At 43.7% G+C, this 18,872-nt stretch overlaps 1 protein-coding gene across 29 annotated transcripts in view; it reads right to left on the reverse strand.

Moving 5' to 3' along the window:
- Positions 1–18,872, reverse strand: part of snap91a (synaptosome associated protein 91a) — a 329,189-nt gene that overhangs the window by 176,157 nt on the left and 134,160 nt on the right. For all 29 annotated transcript variants that reach the window (XR_005460942.1, XM_038799504.1, XM_038799494.1 and 26 more), the window contains one exon: positions 5,878–5,980. Coding sequence is in view for 28 of the 29 variants with exons in the window: in XM_038799504.1 (XP_038655432.1) it covers positions 5,878–5,980 (103 nt within the window). In the remaining variant the exon portion in view is untranslated. The remainder of the gene's footprint in view (positions 1–5,877; positions 5,981–18,872) is intronic.

Genomic DNA, 18,872 nt, shown 5'->3' on the forward strand with positions numbered 1-18,872 from the left:
CAGGCAGGGAAGGCGCTGGGCCCAGTAGAATTTTATAAAAGGTTTTGGGAACCCTGAACCCCCTGCTGATGAGCGCATTTAATGAGGTGAGGGAGAAGGGAGAGTTCGCCCTTACGTTAACGCAGGCCTCAATATCTCTGATCCTGAAGATAGATAAGGACCCAGAGCAGTGTGGGTCCTACCGCCCGACATCACTATTGAATGTGGATGCCAAGTCGTTAGCTGAAATTCTGGCCTCACGGAATTAGGATTGTGTGCCAGAGGTGATAGCGGGGGACAAGACGGGATTCAAAGGAGGCATCTGTTGGCCAACACAAGGCGCCTATTAAATTTCAGAATGATGACCCCGGAGAGACGGAATGTGGAGGTGGCGGTTGCAACAGATGAGGAGAAGGCCTTTGATTGGGTAGAGTGGGAGTATTTGTGGGAGGTATCGGGGCGATTCTGGTTTGGGCAGGGGTATGTAGATTCGATCCGATTGCTGTTCTAGGCACCGGTGTCAAGTGCAAGAACAAATCGGGTGAGTTCAGGGTACTTTAGGTTGTATCGGGGGACGAGACAGGGAAGCCCACTCTTCCCATTGCTTTTCACCATGGTGATAGGGCTACTGACGGTAGTGTTTGGAGCATCTAGGGGTTGGGAAGATTGTGTGTTGGGGGGATGGAAGGAGTAGTGTGTCCCTATATGCGGACGACCCGTTGCTGTATATAAATCGGACCCATTGGAAAGTATACGGGATATTATGGACATTTTGATGGAATTCGGAGAGTTTTCGGGGTATAAATTAAACATGGGAAAAAAGGGAGGTCTTCCCGATCCAGGTGATGGGGCAGGAGAAGAGACTGGGCAAGCTACCGTTTAAGGTAGTGGGGGTGAGTTTTAGATATCTTGGCAACCAGGTGGGAGCAATTAAACAAACTGATTCTGGCTCAGTTGGTGGAGCAAATGAAGGGTAATTTAAAACGTGGGATGTGTTTCCATTGTCATTGGTGAGGCAGGTGCAGTCCGTGAAGATGACTGTGCTCACGAGGTTTTTGTTTGTATTCCAAGGCCTCTTTCAACAAGGTCAACGCGTTGATATCGGGAGTTGTGTGGGCAGGGAAGGCCCCTCAAGTAAAGAAAGCGCTGTTTGGAGCGGGGGGCGAGGATGGGGCGGGTTGGCCTTGCCAAATGTAATGAATTATTGAGCAGCAAATATAGCCATGGTAAGCAAGTGGGTAGTGGGGACTGGTCGGTATGGGAGTGGACGGAGGAAGCCTCATGTAAGGGTGCTAGTTTGGGAGAAGTGTTGACAGCGCCTCTGCCACTGCCGCCGGCCAGATATTCCACAAGTCCGGTAGTAGTGGCGGTCCAGAGGGTGTGGGGACAGTGGCGAAAGCGCTAGAGGGCACCTTGGTTTGGGCTCCGATCTGCAGAAATCACAGCTTTACTCCGAGGGGACTGGACCAGGGTGTTTCAAGGTTGGCAGCAGGCGGGGACCAAACGGTTTGGGGGTTTATTTATGGGGAGCAGCTTCCTGAGCTTGGAATGACTGGTAGAGGAGTAAGAGTTTCCCAGCGGAAACAAGTTCCGATATTTACAGGTGTAGAACTAAGTGAGAAAACAGGAGCTGTCCTTTCCTGATCTGCCAGCCCCAGGGTTCAGGACAAGATGCTGTCAAGAAGAGAGGTTGGAGAGGGCAGGGTGTCAGAGATATATAATGATGTGGAGATGCCGGCATTGGATTGGGGTGAGCACAGTAAGAAATCTTACAACACCTCTCCGCTGTCCCAAAGCGTGGTACATTGGTGAGACCATGCAGACGCTGCGACAATGGATGAACGGACATCGCGCGAGGTCGCCAGGCAGGAGTGTTCCCTTCCAGTCGGGGAACACTTCAGCAGTCAAGGGCATTCACCCTCTGATCTCGGGGTAAGTGTTCTTCAAGGCGGCCTTCAGGACATGTGACAACGCAAAATCGCCGAGCAGAAGCTTATAGCCAAGTTACGCACACATGAGTATGGCCTCAACTGGGACCTTGGATTCATGTCGCATTACATTCACCCCCCACCATCTGGCCTAGGCTTGGAAATCCTACCAACTGTCCTGGCTTGAGACAATTAACACCTCTTTAACCTGGGGTTACCCCTATCTCTGGATTTGTAAAGACTTAAATTACCCGCAAATGCTCGCATTCAAAGCATTGTCTTGCATCTTTGACTTTGTCTATATATATGTTTCTGGAACATACCTCATTCACCTGAGGAAGGCGCAGTGCACCAAAAGAGAGTGATTTGAAACAAACCTATTGGACTTTAACCTGGTGTTGTAAGGCTTCTTACAGAGATATATAAGGAATTGATGAACTGGGAGGGTGTCCAGATAGGAGTAGTGAAGCAAAAATGGGAGGAGCTGGGGTGATCTTGGAGGCTGGGCTATGGAAGGAAGCTTTGAGGATGAATGGGTCCTCGCTGAGTCTCATTCAATATAAGATAGTCCATACGGCGCATACAAGGGTGGCTGGAATGAGCAGGTGCTTTGAGGGCGTGGAGGGTAGGTGTGTGGGGGACAGGGGAACAAATCATGTTCACGATTTGGACCTGCTTGAAGTTGGTGGAATTTCGCTGATGTGATGTTGGAGGTACCGAGGGTGACGATGGTTCAGAGTCGAGAATTGGCAATATTTGGAGTGTCGGAAGACCTGGATGTCCAGGGGGTGAGAGGGGCCGACGTTTATTTATAAATGTCTTAATAAAAATATTTTAAATAAATTTGAACTTTCTCCATTTATTTTGTCCTATTTCATATCGTCGTACATTGGTTTATTGGGAGAAGTTAAAATTTGAGCACTATATTGAATGTCTTATCCTTAAGAATGTGTGACTTTTATCGTGACAGCTGTGCCACATGCTAATCATTCATTGTTTTCTCTTTTTATCTGTACCTTTATGATGGTCAACTGGCTGTTTGGTATCCTCTCTAAACATGACTGAATTGAGTAGTGCTATTGTTGGGAGATGGGTGGAAGGTGGGTCTTCATAGGTGGGTTCAAAATTCGGTAATGGCATTTGGCTCCCACTGTTGGATTTTTTCTTCTCCTCTTGTCGGGGAGTGTGTTTTCCGATCGTAATGATAGTACAACCTTACAAGTCCACACTCGCCTTGAAGGAAGTCCCCTTAGAACTATTGTGTTGTTATTTTTTTGTATTTGAGTTGTGGTTTGTAAGATGTTGACTGAATCCTACAATAGCACAGACAGGTCCTTTTTTGAGAAAAGATTATAGAGACATTTTGGCACTTGGTGTAACTTGAGATTGGGAGAGGGTAGGGTTTCGTGCACACCCAGATATGGCAAGAAAATCCTATCCTACTTTTCTTCTGGTGGTCTATTTGATGGTGGTGGCTAATTTTAAGCTATGTTTCTGGAATGTGCGGGAAAAACATTTACCCTATTTAAAGGAAAAATATCTGGTATTTTCTGAAGGAGGAGGAAGTGGACAAAGTCTTGTCCCAGGAGACCCATTTGGATGAGAAGGAGCACAAAGTTAAATCAGGAACTGGAATAGTTTTCAACCAACAGCGGAAGAGTAGCAATTTTTGGTCATCTAAAATGTTCCCTTCAAGGTGGAGAATTGAGAGAAGAATAAGCGAGTTGGATATGTGATTATTAAGGGTCTTTTTATGTGGAGAATAACTTGATGCTGAATGTGTATGGCCCTCCAAAATTCTAGCCTTGGGTGGAGTTTGCACTTTCTCCCAGTGTCTGTGTGAGTTTCCTCCAGGTGCTCCGGTTTCTTCCCACAGTCCAAAGATGTGCAGGTTAGGTGAACTGGCCATTCTAAATTGACCCATATCCAAAGGTTAGGTAGGGTTAGGAGTATGGTGGGACTGTGGTTCCAGGTAGGTTGTTCTTTCAGAGGGCCAGTGCAGACTCTATGGGCCTAAATGTCCTCCTTCTGCACTGGTCAGCAGTGTAATGGATTACTTTCCTGGATGAATGCAGCTCCAACAACACTCAAGAAGAAGTTTGACACCATCCAGGACAAAGCAACTGGCTTTATTGGTACCCCTTCCACAAACATTCACTCCTTCTGCACCACCAACACACAATAGCAGTGTATACCATCTACAAGATGTACTGTAAGAACTTATCAAGACTCCTTAAGCAGCACCTTCCAAACCCACGACCACCACCATCTAGAAGGTCAAGGGCAGCAGATACATAGGTACACCACCACATAGAAGTTCCCCTCCAAGTCACTCTCCATCCTGACTTCAAAATATATTGCTGTTCCTTCACTGTCACTGGGTCAAAATCCTGGATCAGCCGCCCTAATATCATTGTGGGTATCCCTATACCACATGGACTGCAGTGGTTCAAAAGGCAGCATAAACCATATTGCGCGACATGATCTCGCTACATATAAAAAGGTGTGAATCTTGATATATTATTCTATCATATTTATATGACCTTCCTCTCTTCCCCCCCACCTCCACATTTTCTGATTGATTAGTGGAGGCACCAGTTCTTAAAGACAGTTGTTCAGAATTTATCCTGTCTTTCTCTGTTCTTATGTTTGCAGAAATATTTCTTTACCGTACTAGTCGTGTTTTGAAAATTTGTTGCGTTCTCTGTAAAAATGATAAAACTGTAATAAAAATATATTAAAACGTTGAAGATAACCAATCAGCACCCTCTTCTCGTATAGTACGAATTGTTGTTCCCTTCAAAACACTGGCATTATCGCAACTGTTCTGATGAGTGCAGGACAAAAACTTTGACAGCAGATCTCTTTTTTCTGCAATACTCAATCAAATTTGGGGCTAACTCAACCAAGTTTCGCAATTGCATAACAAAACTATCTTGAAGACCAAGAAGAATGTTTGTGGCTTGGTGAATCTTCTGCCGTATTAGCGTTTTCCTAGGCCTTAACTATGGATGGAAAATTAGTAAGTTCTGCTTTCTGCAACCAAATATAAAACTATCCCTCATTTATAAATGCAAAGTCAATTATAAAATGATTATATTACAACTTGATGTATTCTTGCAATTCCAAATTAATTTCTTCAGATAAAGCCAATACATTTGGTGGAAATCTCAAATCTAAACCTAGCGGAGGACAATTCAGGACATGTTTTGATCTTTGTGAAGCACAAGAGCTTATTCAACTCATCAGGTTTGTCAAAGCCTGCGATCCACTCCATGAGTTTAATGCTAGTTACAATTTTCATCACATGCTGAAACAGCAGCCACACCAAATGAATGACAGAAGAATGTGATCAGGTGTACAAAATACCACTAATTTAAGAGCGATCTTTATGTTTCCAGCACCCCATTAGCAAAGCAACACACTTGGGTAATGATGTAGAAAAGGATTTTTTAAAAACCTGCTGAAAGATATCAGAAAATATTCTAAATTTAAAAACAAATATTTAGAAGCTTTCGAAACAGCCTTCGACAAGCCATCAGAATAGACAGTGCAACACACAAGCATAATGGAATACATTAATTGTGAATTTATAGAGCTTTTAAACATTCATATTAACTCACATTTTTCTTGCTAAAAAATGTTATATTTACCCATTATATGACAATTAAAAGGCTCATCAACATTTCTGCTCATAACATACAAGCAACATTACATAATATTTGCGGAGAAATCAACATAATAAAACCTAGTTTATATTAACTTTTGGTGTACAGTATTGCAGTTAATTGTTTCTTTCCAATCAAAATGTTGAACTATTATAAACTATATTCACAAATTAAAAGACTGGGAAACAATACATCTAATTGTACTACAAAAGTATTGGTATAGTCTACAATTTTTGTAGGACACCATTCCACAGTACATTTAACTGCACAACTGATCTTCAGAAAAGGGATTTCAAACTTACCCTTTCTTCACTCTTGCAAAGTCAAATGCCATCTGTCTATAGGAATATGCCTTTTCATTTAAATATCTGCTGTATCGTCGAATAAACGTAGACATATCATAACCTGGAAGAATGAAAATGCAGCAATGTGAAGAGACTTCTAAAATACAAGTTTGTTCGCTTTACACTCAATTAGAGATTCCAGCTTGAGATTGAGCTGCAATACCTTTTCAAATGATTATATTTGACAGCTATCAATTATTTTTTATTTTTTTAAATGAGTGGCAGCAAGTGTACAAGAGAAAAAAATTGTACAATCGTGATTACCTTTTTTTTCCCCACAAAAATACTGGAGAAGGATCATCCTGTCGGAAACGTTGTATTTAATAAGAATTAATTGGCCTTTACGATTCACTTAATAGCCACTGCTCAATATCCGACTGGTAGACGATTCCCATTTATGAACCAGAGTAAGTCAGAATCAAAAACGACAATTTCAAACTGTGCCACAAAACATCTCTATTTTATTTCAGCAGACGTCCAATGGATGGCACCTATAGTTTTATTGTGCTTTGCTGTGATAAAAAGCCACCCTTCATATAGGAAGTTATTGCATGTTTTAATAGGAATATAGGACTTGGGAGCAGGGGTATGCTGTTTACAGGGCAGCATGGCGTGCAGTGGTTAGCACTGCTGCCTCATGGTGCCGAGGTCCCAGGTTCGATCCTGGCTCTGGGTCACTGTCCAGGTGGAGTTTTCATTCTCCCTGTGTTTGTGTGGGTTTCACCCCATGACCCAAAAGATGCGCAGGGTAGGTGGGTTGGCCACGCTAAATTGCCCCTTAATTGGAAAAAATGAATTGGGTACAGTTATTTTTTATAAAAGGAGCATGCTGTTCGACTCTCTGAGCTTGTCTCAACTGTGGTCTCAACTTCACTTTCCTGTCTGCCCCTCATAACCTCAGAGACCTTTGATCATCAAAAATCATTCCAACTCAGCCTTGAATAAATTCAACTCCCAGACCCAACTGCCTTCTGGGAAGATAATCCCATGGACTGGTGACCCTCAAATAATTTGTTCCCCTCATATCCATCCTAAAATGAGGACATCTTATTTTTAAACTGTGTGCCCCAGTTCCAGTCTACCAGAAAGAGGAAACTTCCTCTTGGCATCCATCCTATTAAGTCCCTTCAGGATCTTAAATGTTTCACTAAGGTCTCATCTAATTTTTCTAAACTAAAATGGATACAGGCCACAATTTGTTCAACCTTTCAATAAAATAAGCCATTCATTCCAGGAACAAATTGAGTGAACCATCTCTGAAATGCTTCTAACATATTTGTATAATTTTTCAAATGAGGAAACTGTGCACAATATTCCAGATGAGGTCTCACCAAGCCCAGTACAGCTGCAGGGAATTCGCCCTACATATGTTCCATTCCCCATGCAATAAACAAAAACATTCCATCCGCTGTACCTGCATATTAACCTTGTGTGATTCATAAAGCAGGATACCCAGATCACTCAATATTACCAAGTTCAACATTCTGTCTCGATTTAAATAGTGTTTGGTTTTTCTATTTCTTCCTACCAAAGTGGTCAGGCTTAGATTTTCCCACATTATACTCCATCTGCCAATTTTTTGCCCACTCACTTAACCTACTTCTTTCCCTCCTCTTGATAACTTACTTTCCTCCTATCCTGCCATCATCAGGAAATGGAACTACCGCATCCAGTCCCCTCATCCAAATAACTTAAGGAACTTTTTAAATGAAGTTCATCAGTATGTTGTAGGATACCAAATAAAAAATACATTCTCCAATAGTGGTCTATTCAACATGGTGATCTTTCCTTTTCAGTCAGAATGTCTGACCACTTTGTGCACTGGGATCAGTGTTCTGGTGGAAAGGATAAATAGGGTGGTCACAAGGACCTTAAACTACTGTCCTAATGTCATCCTTACATATCAGAGGTACACCACCTCCCTTACCTTCCTGTCTGTCCTTCTGAATAGTTTGATACCCTGTATATTTAACTCCCAGTCGTGACCACTCTGCAACCATGTCTCTGTCATGGCCACTAAGTCATACTCATTTGCGGTGATTGGTGTGTCAACTCTTACCTTGTTTTGAATGCTACAAGCATTCAAGTAGCATGCTCTTATGCTATTCTTTTAACCTTCTTTTTGAATTGTAACATCTCCATTGGTAACATCTCCAGAGTTCCTCTTTCTTTTAACTTTTTTCGTAATTTTCCCTCCTCCCCACAGGCTAACGTACTGCTTTGTTTTTCATTAACTGTTATTCTTCCTGTAGATTCACCCATTCTCCCCCTTCTCCTCCCCCCCCCCCCCCCCCCAAAACATAGTTACATAAACCACAGGGAATTAATGCAAGAATGACATTAGGGTGGTAGTGAGATGTTACAGGCTGTCTGGAGAAAAAGGTTGAACGCATTCGGGTGGAAATTAGAATTAGTAAGGAGACAAAGTTGCTGATAGGCATAGTCTGCAGGCCAACAAATAATAATATTAAGGCCGGGCACGAAACAAAGAAATAACCGATGCATGTAAAAATGGTACAGTTGTCATGGGGGATTTTAATTTACATGTCAATTGGTCAAACCAGGTCGGCAAAGGAAGCCTCGAGGAAGAGTTCATAGAATGTATTTGTGACAGTTTACTCAAACAGTATGTAATGGAACCTAGGAGAGAGCAAACTGCCCTAGTTTGTGCAATGAGACAGAAATAATTAATGATCTCATAGTTAGGGATCCTCTCGGAAGGAGCGATCACAGTACGGTTGAATTTAAAATACAGATAAAGGGTGAGAAAGTAAAATCCAATATCAGTGTCTTGTGCTTAAACAAATGAGATTACAATGGGATGAGGAAGGAGTTGGTGAAGGTATACTGGGAGCAATGACTTTATGGTGGGACAATAGAGGAACAGTGGAGGACTAAGTGATTTTCACAGTGCTCAGCAAAAGTATATACCAATGAAAAGGAAGGACTGTAGGAAAAGGGCTAATCAGCCAAAGATATCTGAGGAAATAAAGGAAGCTATCATATTAAAAGAAAATGCATACAAAGTGGTAAAGATTAATGGAAAACTAGACAATTGGGAAATTTTTAAATGTCAATAGAAAGCCATGAAAAAAGCGCTAAAGAAAAGCAAGATAGTAAACAGCTCAGAATATAAAAACAGATAGCAAAAGTTTCAACAAATATATAAAATGAAAGTGGCTAAGGTAAACATTGGTCCTTTAGAGGTTGAGAAGGAGGATTGAATAATGTGAAATGAGAAAATGGCCGAGGCATTGAACAGGTATTTTGCATCAGTCTTCAGTGGAAAACACAAACAACAGCCAATAATTGTTGGCAAGGAGGCTATGGCAGGAGAGGATCTAAAAATGGTCATTATCACAAGGCGATGGTGCTGGGCAAGCTAATGGGACTAAAGGTAGACAAGTCTCCTGGCCCTAATGGAATGTATCTCAGGGCACTAAAAGAGATGGCGGGGGAAATAGCAAATGCCTTCGTGGTAATTCACCAAAATTCACTGGACTCTGGGCGGTTACGGCAGATTGGAAAACAGCAAATGCAACGCCACTGTTTAAAAAAGGAGGTAGACAAAAGGCGGGTAACTATAGGCCAGTTAGCTTAACATCTGTAGTGTGAAAATGCTTGAAACTATTACCAAGGAAGAAATAGCGAGATATCTGGATAGAAATTATCCCATTGGGCAGATGCAGCATGGGTTCGTGAAAGGCAGATCATATTTAACTAATTTTTTGGAATCTTTTGAGGATATTACAGGACAACGGGAAACCGGTGGATTTGGTGTACCTGGATTTCCAGAAGGTATTTGACAAGATGCCGCACAAAAGGCTGTTGCTTGAGATAAGGGTGTACGGCATTACGAGTAATGTATTAGTATGGATAGAGGATTGGTTAACTAACAAGAGCAAATAGTGGGGACAAATGGGTGTTTTTCTGGTTGGTGATCAGTGGTTTGGGGTGTGCCTCGGGGATCAGTTTTGGGAGTGTAATCGTTTACAATTCATAGATGATTTGTAGTTGGGGACCAAGTGTAATGTGTCAAAGTTCACAGATGACACTAAGATGAGTGGTAGAGTAAAGTGTGCAGAGAAGAAAAAGTCTGCGGAGAGATATAGATAGTTTAAGAGAGTGGGCAAGGGTCTGTCAGATGGAGTACAATGTTGGTAAATGTGAGGTCATCCATTTTGGTAGGAATAACAGCAAGATGGACTATTTTAAAAAGTAAAACAAATTGCAGCATGCTGCTGTGCAGAGGGACATGGGTGTCCTTATGCATGAATTGCAAAAAGTTGGTTTGCAGGTGCAGCAGGTAATTAAGAAGGAAAATAGAATTTTGTCCTTCATTGCTAGAGGACCGGAGTTTAAAAATAGGGAGGTTATGTTGCAGCTGTATAGGGTGCTGGTGAGGCCATACCTGGAGTACTGTGTACTGTTTTGGTATCCTTACTTGAAAGGACGTACTGGCACTGGAGGGGATGCAGAGGAGATTCACTAGGTCGATTCCGGAGTTGAGAGGATTGGTTTATGAGGAGGGACTGAGTAGGCTGGGATTATACTCATTGCAATTTAGAAATTTAGAAGAATGGGGAGGGGAAAGAGAGAAGATCTGATAGAAACAAATAGAAATTATGAAGGGAATAGTATAGAAGCAAGGAAGCTGTTTCCACTGGCGGGTGAAACTAGAACTAGGGGGCATAGTCTCAAAATAAGGGGGAGTTGATTTAGGACAGTTGAGGACGAACTTCTTCAGCCAAAGGGTTGTAAATCTGTGGAATTTCCTGCCCGATGAAGCAGTTGAGGCTACTTCATAGGATGTTTTTAAGGCAAAAATATATAGATTTTTGAACAGTAATGGAATTAAGGGTAATGATGAGCGGGTGGGCAAGTGGGGCGTAGTCCACAGAAAGAAGGTCAGCCATGATCTTACTGAATGGCGGAGCAGGCTCGAGAGGCCAGATGGCCTACTCCTAGTTCTTACGTTATGTTCTTATGTAAATAGAAGCAGGATTAGGCCATTCAGCTTCACCAAGATCACGGCTGATCTTTGATTCAGCTACACCTTCCAACACCATCTTTAAGCCCCTCTATTCCTTTAATATCCCAAACTCTTAACTTTCCAAATATTGAATCTACTCAATAACTGAACAGTCACAAGCACTGATGTAGATTGTTCAAAATTATCCTGAGACTCTGTCACACCTCCTCACACCCCCCACTAACCTGAAATGAGAATTACCTCTCATTCTTTTATGTTCTAGAGTAGATTCCCTATAGTAGGACAATTCCTTCATTACAGTAATTAATTTAGTGAATCTTTGTTGCATTAGCTTTCAGTGTATTCTGTGATAAGGAGACCAGACTGCAAACAGTACTCCAGATGTGGTCTCACCAACTCTACAGTTGTTGTAATTCTTCTTCTTCACACTTCATTCTTTTTTGTAATTCAGGCCAACATTACATTTATTTTCCCATTTGCTTTCTATACCTGCTTTGTGAACTGTAATTCGTATATGAGGACACACATTTCTGTGAATACTAACATTTCCTATCTCTTACCAATGACAAATATCTTGCTTTTCTATTATTCCCCCAAATGGATAACATAATTCCCCTTCATGACAATCCATCAGCCATGTTCTTGCACATTCAAATAACGTCCATATTATTTTGCAGCCTCTTCACATTCTGTTCATCAGATTATATTATTTTCTTGTAAATTAAAACTACCCGGAAAAAGGGTAGCAGGTGGTTGAGCCTGTTGGAAGCTGGGAGGAATGTTGTTCAGCATAACTGTAGCATGGGATTTTTGGTTATGTTAAAATAGTTAATCAATTGGCTACCTTTTTGGTAGTTTCGAGTACTAATTGCCTACTAAGTAATGTTTATTCAAAGTTGCTTTTGGTCTGTTACAGTAAAAGTTTCAAATAATTGGGAGTTATCTTGTCATGCAATTCATTTTAGTCAGTCACGGGGCATTAAAATATATATTTTTAAAGTTATCAGTCTCTAGTGATATTGGCAGCAAACCTGGGCACATTATACATCAGCGAAGTCATGTATTTTAATTGTAATAAACTAGGTCCAAGCATTGATCTGTTTGGCTACTTTAATTATAGTTTTACAACCAGAAATGAACCATTTAATAAGTTTTTTTGGTCAGTTAGCTAATTCTCAATCCATTTTATTACTCCTCTTCCATGACCCCTAATTTTGTGCAATAACCTCTAGTGTGGCATCTTATCTAATGTCTTTTGAAAATCCAAATACACTACATCCACCGGTGCCCTTATTACTATGGCAGTTACAAACTGAAAAAAGAAGAGGTTTATCAAAAATTACCTCCATTTCATAAATCACTGCCCAACCATATTCCGATTTTCTAAATTACCTTATTACATCCCTGAAATCTGCCATCCACAGCAAGCCAACTGATCTATATATAGTTCTGTTTTGGGAATTCCTCATTCTAGAACCTAGGGAACACTGGAAGAGCAAAATCAATACATTTACTGTCTCTGCAGCCACCCTAAAACCCAAAATGTTGACCATCAAGCCCAGGGATTTGTTGGCTTTTAAACCCATTAATTTAGGCAGTATTATTATTAACACTAATTTCTTAAAATTGTTAATTCTTAGATCCTTCATTCGCCATTACATCTGGAATGATTGTTTCCTGTTTCCTCTATCAAAGACAGATTTTAAACAAGTGTTTAATTAGTTTACCATTTCTTTATTCTCCATCATTTTTCTGTGTCTCTAACAAAAGTATAGTTACTTTCTACAATTTCTTGCTTTTAAATACCTATGGAAGTTTTACAATCAGTTGTATTTCATGTTAATTTACTTCTATATCCTCTCTTCTCTTTCCTGATGTGTCCTTGCAACATTTAAAATCGCTCCTTTAATCTTTTAAAAAAATAGAGAAAATTTTTGATAACAGTAAAAGAAACCACAGAACAAATGCAATTCCAAACTTGCCCTCCATCCCAACCAACCCCCCATAAAGCAAACAAAATCATCACCAGAAACTACCCCTCCCCCCACACCATCTGACCAATTCCCTGAAGTAGGGAATGAAAGGCTGCCACCTTGAATAGAACCGTTCTGCCGACCACCTGATGAAGTACTTCACCTTCTTGAGGGGAGATGGATATCGGACAGATGTCAGAGGTAGGTTCTTTACTCAGAGTAATAAGGGTGTGGAATGCCTTGCCTGCAACAGTAGTGGACTCGCCAACACTAAACGCATTCAAATGGTCATTGGATAGACATTTGGACGATAAGGGAATAGTGTAGATGAGGCTTTAGAGTGGTTTCACAGATCGGCGCAACATCGAGGACCGAAGGGCCTGTACTGCGCTGTAATGTTCTATGTTCTTAAACTACAACAACTCCATATGGTCACTATCAGGACAAAGCACTGGGCGGAACCCAAGCAGAACTCACCTCCGGGCTTTAAACGAGGCAAAGGCAAGAGCATCCACCTTCACGCCCTCTGCAGTTTCAGCGAGTCAGAGATCCCAAAAATGGTTACGAGCTCAATCGCAAGAATCCCTGACATGGTGACGAAGATGGAGACCCAAAAGCTTACAAATTTAGGACCTGACCAGAATATGCGAGTATGATTCGTCAGCTCCAGAGAACAATGTCCACATTTATACCCCCCTCCACACCCAGAAAAAAAAACTGGTCACACATGCCCTATGCACCACCTTAAACTGAATCAAGCTGAGCCTAGCACGAGGTGAAGTTGACTGGTGAAGAGTCACTCCACACCACCCCCATTCGCCCCCCCCCCCCCCCCCCCCACCCCGCCCAATCAAAAACCAGGCCCAGTTTCCTCTCCCACTTCCTTTTTGCTTCATCCAACACAGCTTGCTACATTAACAAAATCCGACCATAAATATCTGATTCCTTTCTCTGGCTGGAGTTGGGGGAGGTGAAGGTGCCTGTTTAACAGAGGGCAAGGATACCAAGGGAAAGGACGGAATCTTCTTGCGCAAAAAGTCACGCTCCTGAAAAAACCTAAACAGTTTAGACTTTGGAAGTTGCCGTTTACCCACTAAATTTTCAAAACCAGCAAACTTCCAGTTTATAAATATGCCCCCCCACCAGGTCCAGCCCCTCATCCCTCCATGACCCAAATGACAGATTCCAAGATCCCCAAAACAAAACGATGATTTCTGAAGATTGGGGCTAACACTGACAGCACCCAGCTTACAATGTTGCCTGAACTGCTTCCATATCCTCAGAGTGGCCATCCCCATCAGGCTTGAAGTAACTTTTGCGGGGCAAATGGAAGCAGAACTGTAACCAAGGCCCTCAAACTAATACCCCTAAAAGAATTCAGCTCCATCCACCCCAAAATGGAATCAGGATCCTTAAGCCACCCCCGCATTTTCTCAATGTTTGCAGCCCACCCCCCACAGCTGCCTCTCCCTCTGCAGAAACATCTTACGAACCCGTTGGGTCTTGCCCATGCAGATAAAGGAAGATATAATTTTATTGATCTTCACAAAAGATTTGGGATGGAAAATGAGAAGACACCGAAACCAAAATAAGAACCTTAGGAGGACATTCATTTTTACCAACGGAGCCCTGCCCATCAGGGGGCACTTCAACTGAGACTTAACCCCAGTCAATAGGCCAGTACCATTGAGTCTATTAAGCGGGGCTCAGTTGTGGGCCACCTGGGTTTCCAGATAGCTTGGATTTGTTATATAGAGCACATCATCTGCATACACATACATTCCCCCACTGCCCCCTCCCACACTCTCCCTCCCTCTCTCCACAGGCTCAAGGGAGACTCCAACTTCTCTCAGAACAACAAGCCATTCACAAATTCCATCATGGGCAACCTATCCTCTGGGGGCTCAGACCAAGTCTGCGATAAAAGACCTCAAAAGCCTCATTGACTTTCCCGAGGCAAAGACTAACCTACCACTCGAGTCCTTCATCCGCACGATCTCCCGGGATGCTGATTGCTGACTCAGCTGCTGTGCTAACAAGTGACTAGCCTTTACCCAGTATTCATAAAATGCCCCCCGCAGCGCCGCAGCTGATGCACCACCTTGCCTGTCGAGAACAGCCCAAACTCAATCTGTCATTTCTTACTGCTCGCCAACAACTCAGTGTTGGGGCAAGCGAGTACTGGAGGTCCACCTCAAAGATGGATTTCACCAACCTCTGCCTCTCCACCCTTTTATTCTATGTGCCTTGTAGGAGATTATCTCCCCCCCCCCCCCCCCCCCCTCCCCCCGTCCCAACCCACCTTGTGGAAGGAGAGATAGTTTCACTCCTATTAAAATCAATGTACTCCCCATTAGTAGCCGATACCCTCTCAAAATCTTTTGTCTGCCAGCAGCACTGTACCCATCCGGGGGGGGGGGGGGGGGGGGGGGGGGGGGGGGCCTGTCCAAAATCACTGTTGCCACCTACCCACCATAAAAAAGTCAATTCAAGAGTAGACCTGATACATCAGGGACAAAAAGAAAGAAAAGTCCTTCTCGCTTGGATGTGCCACCCCCAAACCTGTTCCATAAAGGTTAATACCGCCTTTGTCACCCCCGAAGGATTCAAAGACTTGGTTCTCAATCTGCCCAGTTCACAATTAAAATTACCCCCCCCCCCCCCCCCCCCCCCAAGATTCAACTGATGCGAGAACTTGACAAAAGCAGCATCATCCCAGTTCAGTGCTATGGTGAATGTAATATATACTAATTCACACTGTTATTGTAAGCGCAGTAGCGCCATCCTACCACTAGGGGGAGTAGCGCTGGGAGCAGCGCTGGGAGCACTTAGGAACTTGTACTGGACTCCACCCTTGGTTCCGCCCATGACTCCTCCCCCTAGTGCAGCTGTATAAGTATCCGTGTCCAGAGTCAGCCTGGGTCACTTCGAGTTCATCAACGGGTAACCGGCTGGCTCTGAAGTAAGTCGATTAAAGCCTAGATTCACATCGGAAACACGTGTCTGGTGAATTGATGGTTCCATCAAGTGCAAGAACTGTTTTTTTAATGTTTTTAATTGGGATTTTTGCAGTAAACAAAACAAGGATGAGGTTGGACATGCATTAGAAGACAAATGAAAAAAATAGAAAAAAGGATAATGAGAAATATTTACACATCGATCTGCTTCTACTATTTACATCAGTCATCTTTCCTGTTTTTTGTTTTTCAGTAATGTTTTGACTCTGGCTGGGTCCCCTTTTCCTCCTCCCTCTTTTCTTCCTGGCGTCCCCTGGCTGGTTAGCGAGCCCCTTTCCTCGTCGTTCTTGTACCCAGTTGCGTTGGTGTGCTGCTGTGTCTTGTGCTATCTGTTGGGCATGGTTGGGTTCCAAGTCTCTTTGCTTCCCTCTCGCTGTATCGTAACTACTCCCTCCTGTTCTTTGGCTTACTGGCTACAAACAGTTCTTGGAACAAACGAGTAAATGGCCCTCATTTTTGGAAGCCCTCTTCCAACCCTCGGATAGCAACTTTAATTTTCTCCATTTAGAGAAATTCCGAGAGGTCGGACAGCCAGTCAGCAGCTTTGGGTGGTGCTGCTAACTGCCAGCCAAGCAGGAGTCTCCGGCGGACAATTAGGAAGGCAAGGGCGGTGCCTCGCCTTCTCATGAATAGATCTGGCTGTTCTGAAACCCCAAAGATTTACCACTCTTGGGCATGGCTCCACCCTAGAACCCACCACCATAGACATTGCCACGAAAAAGCCAACACTCGGGCAAGATCAGAACATGTGGGTGTGGTTGGCCGGGCCTTCTTCGTACCGTTCGCATTTGTCCTCCACCTCCGGGAATAACTTACTCATTTGGGTTCTGGTAAATGGGCTATGTGTACTGCTCTTAGCTGCATTAGGCTTAGCCGTGCGCATGTGGAGGTGGAGTTGATGCCGTGCAGTGCTTTGCTCAAGAGTCCCCACCCTATTTCAAACCCCAAGTCCTCATCCCACTTTACCCTTGTCTCGTCCAGTTGAGTGTTGGTCCTTCCTCGTAGTCACCCATATATGTTGCCACAGTTCCCTTTCCCGAGGATGTCAACGCCCAGTATGTCCTCTAGCAGTTGTGGTACTAGGTACGGTCTTGTTTCCCTCGCCGCGGTTGCCACCCAGTGGTAATATTTCAGGTATGGGAAGGCTAGGCCTCCCATGGATCTCGTTCTCTGCAGTACTCTTTTTAAGATCCTTGCGTTTCTTGCCCCCTCCCCCACCCCATAATCAGTTTGTCTAGCGAGTTGGAAAAGGCCTCGGCAGTGGTTTGATCGCTAGGGTGAACAGCAGCAGGGACAAAGGCCATCCCTACCTTGTCCCTCTGCATGGAGCTGGTGGTAAATTGTCCTTGCGTTCGTTGTGGATTTCATCCAGTCGGTGAACCCTGTTCCAAGCCTGAACCGCTCCAGTACCTCTATGAGGTGCTTCCATTCAACTCTGTCGAAGGTCTTTTATGCATCCAGGATGACGATCACCTTGGGTGTTCTCTTCCCTCAGCAGGCATCTAATGTTCGGTGTTAGCTGTCTACCCTTGACAAAGCCCTTTTGGTCTTCTGCTACCACCTCTGGTACACAGTCCTCCAGGCTCTTGGCTAGGATCTTGGCCAGTATTTTTGCATAAACCTATGAACATCTCCCGCAGGTGTGGTGTGGGGCCAGTGCTGCCACAAATCTTTTATAGAAGTCAGCCAGGAAACCATCCGGTCCTGGTGCCTTACCCACCTGCATGACTGGCATACCCAGTCCATCGAGGAACTGCTTCATCCTCAAGTTCCTGCTGGGGGCTCAGAGGTGTATAGCCCCTGGTAGAAGTTCTCGAATGCTTTGGTGATCTTTTCCGGCTCCGCGGCTAAGGTGCCTTTGCTGTCTCTAATCTGGGCTATTTCCCTCGTGGCTGCCTGCTTTCTCGACTGGTGAGCGAGCAGGTGGCTAGATTTGTCTCCATGTTCCCGTGCCTGGCGGAGTTGCTGGAGAGCAGGTCAAAGTCCACCTGTAGCTTTTTCCTCTCCGCCGGAGATTCTATGGTCAGGGCCTTGGAGTATCACTGGTCTACTTCCAATATGGTGATTCTTGCAAAAACGGCACAACAGCACTCACGCTCTTACGGTTCACAAGCACTCAAATCTTTTTACTTGGCCATTCAATTCCCTTGCATTCCAGATGACAAGCCAGGAGGCCATCTACCCCCTGCCTTCCCCCCACCACAGCAGTCAGCCATTCCCACCACGTGGAGCAGTCCAGCTCAAAGAGAACAGATACCAAGCCCACCCAATATGGCCGCAAATCCCCCAGAATAGAAGAAAAAAAGTTACAGCCACTGTCAGAGAACTAACCCTCCCCCCTCTTATTAATACCACACCCAAATCAACTGACAAACAGCAACAAAGCAAACTAAGGCCACCATTCACCCCAATCTCTAACCCCAAACAAAACATAAATCCTTAAAAAAACCCCACAGAAGAAACTGCAGTTACCCCCTCCACACCATTCCCATTAACTAACTATCTAGCTATCGTGATGACCCCCGCTCAGAGTAAAAACAGAACAAATAACCATCACACCAACCAGCCCCTCCCACCCATATCAATTTTAATAGCTAAGAAAACAAAAAGAGGAGCAATGTTCATCCCACAAACCAACAGAAAGAATACAAGTGCAAACTCCAAAATGCTCAACAAAGCTTGCGCTTTTCAAGGAGTCACATCCGGAGTAATCACATCCAGAGTGGGAAGTTGGAACTTGGTAATTTGGTGCAGTGAGGTAATTCGGTGCAGAGTGGGAGAGGTGCTTTTTCTCTACTGTTTTGTGTTCTCTCCTTCTTCTGGCCTGTGACTTTTAATCTGCAGGGAGAGAACCAGGGAGCATCTAAGACCCTGGGTGAGTTCTCCCAGTGAGCCAGAGAAGACACAGCCAGAGTGAGGCACAACCAAGAGTGAGTTTGGGAATTCGAAGCTGGGTGGGGAGGAGGTGCT

The sequence above is a fragment of the Scyliorhinus canicula genome, chromosome 6 (genome assembly GCF_902713615.1).
Source record: "Scyliorhinus canicula chromosome 6, sScyCan1.1, whole genome shotgun sequence".
NCBI classification, from domain to species: domain Eukaryota; kingdom Metazoa; phylum Chordata; class Chondrichthyes; order Carcharhiniformes; family Scyliorhinidae; genus Scyliorhinus; species Scyliorhinus canicula.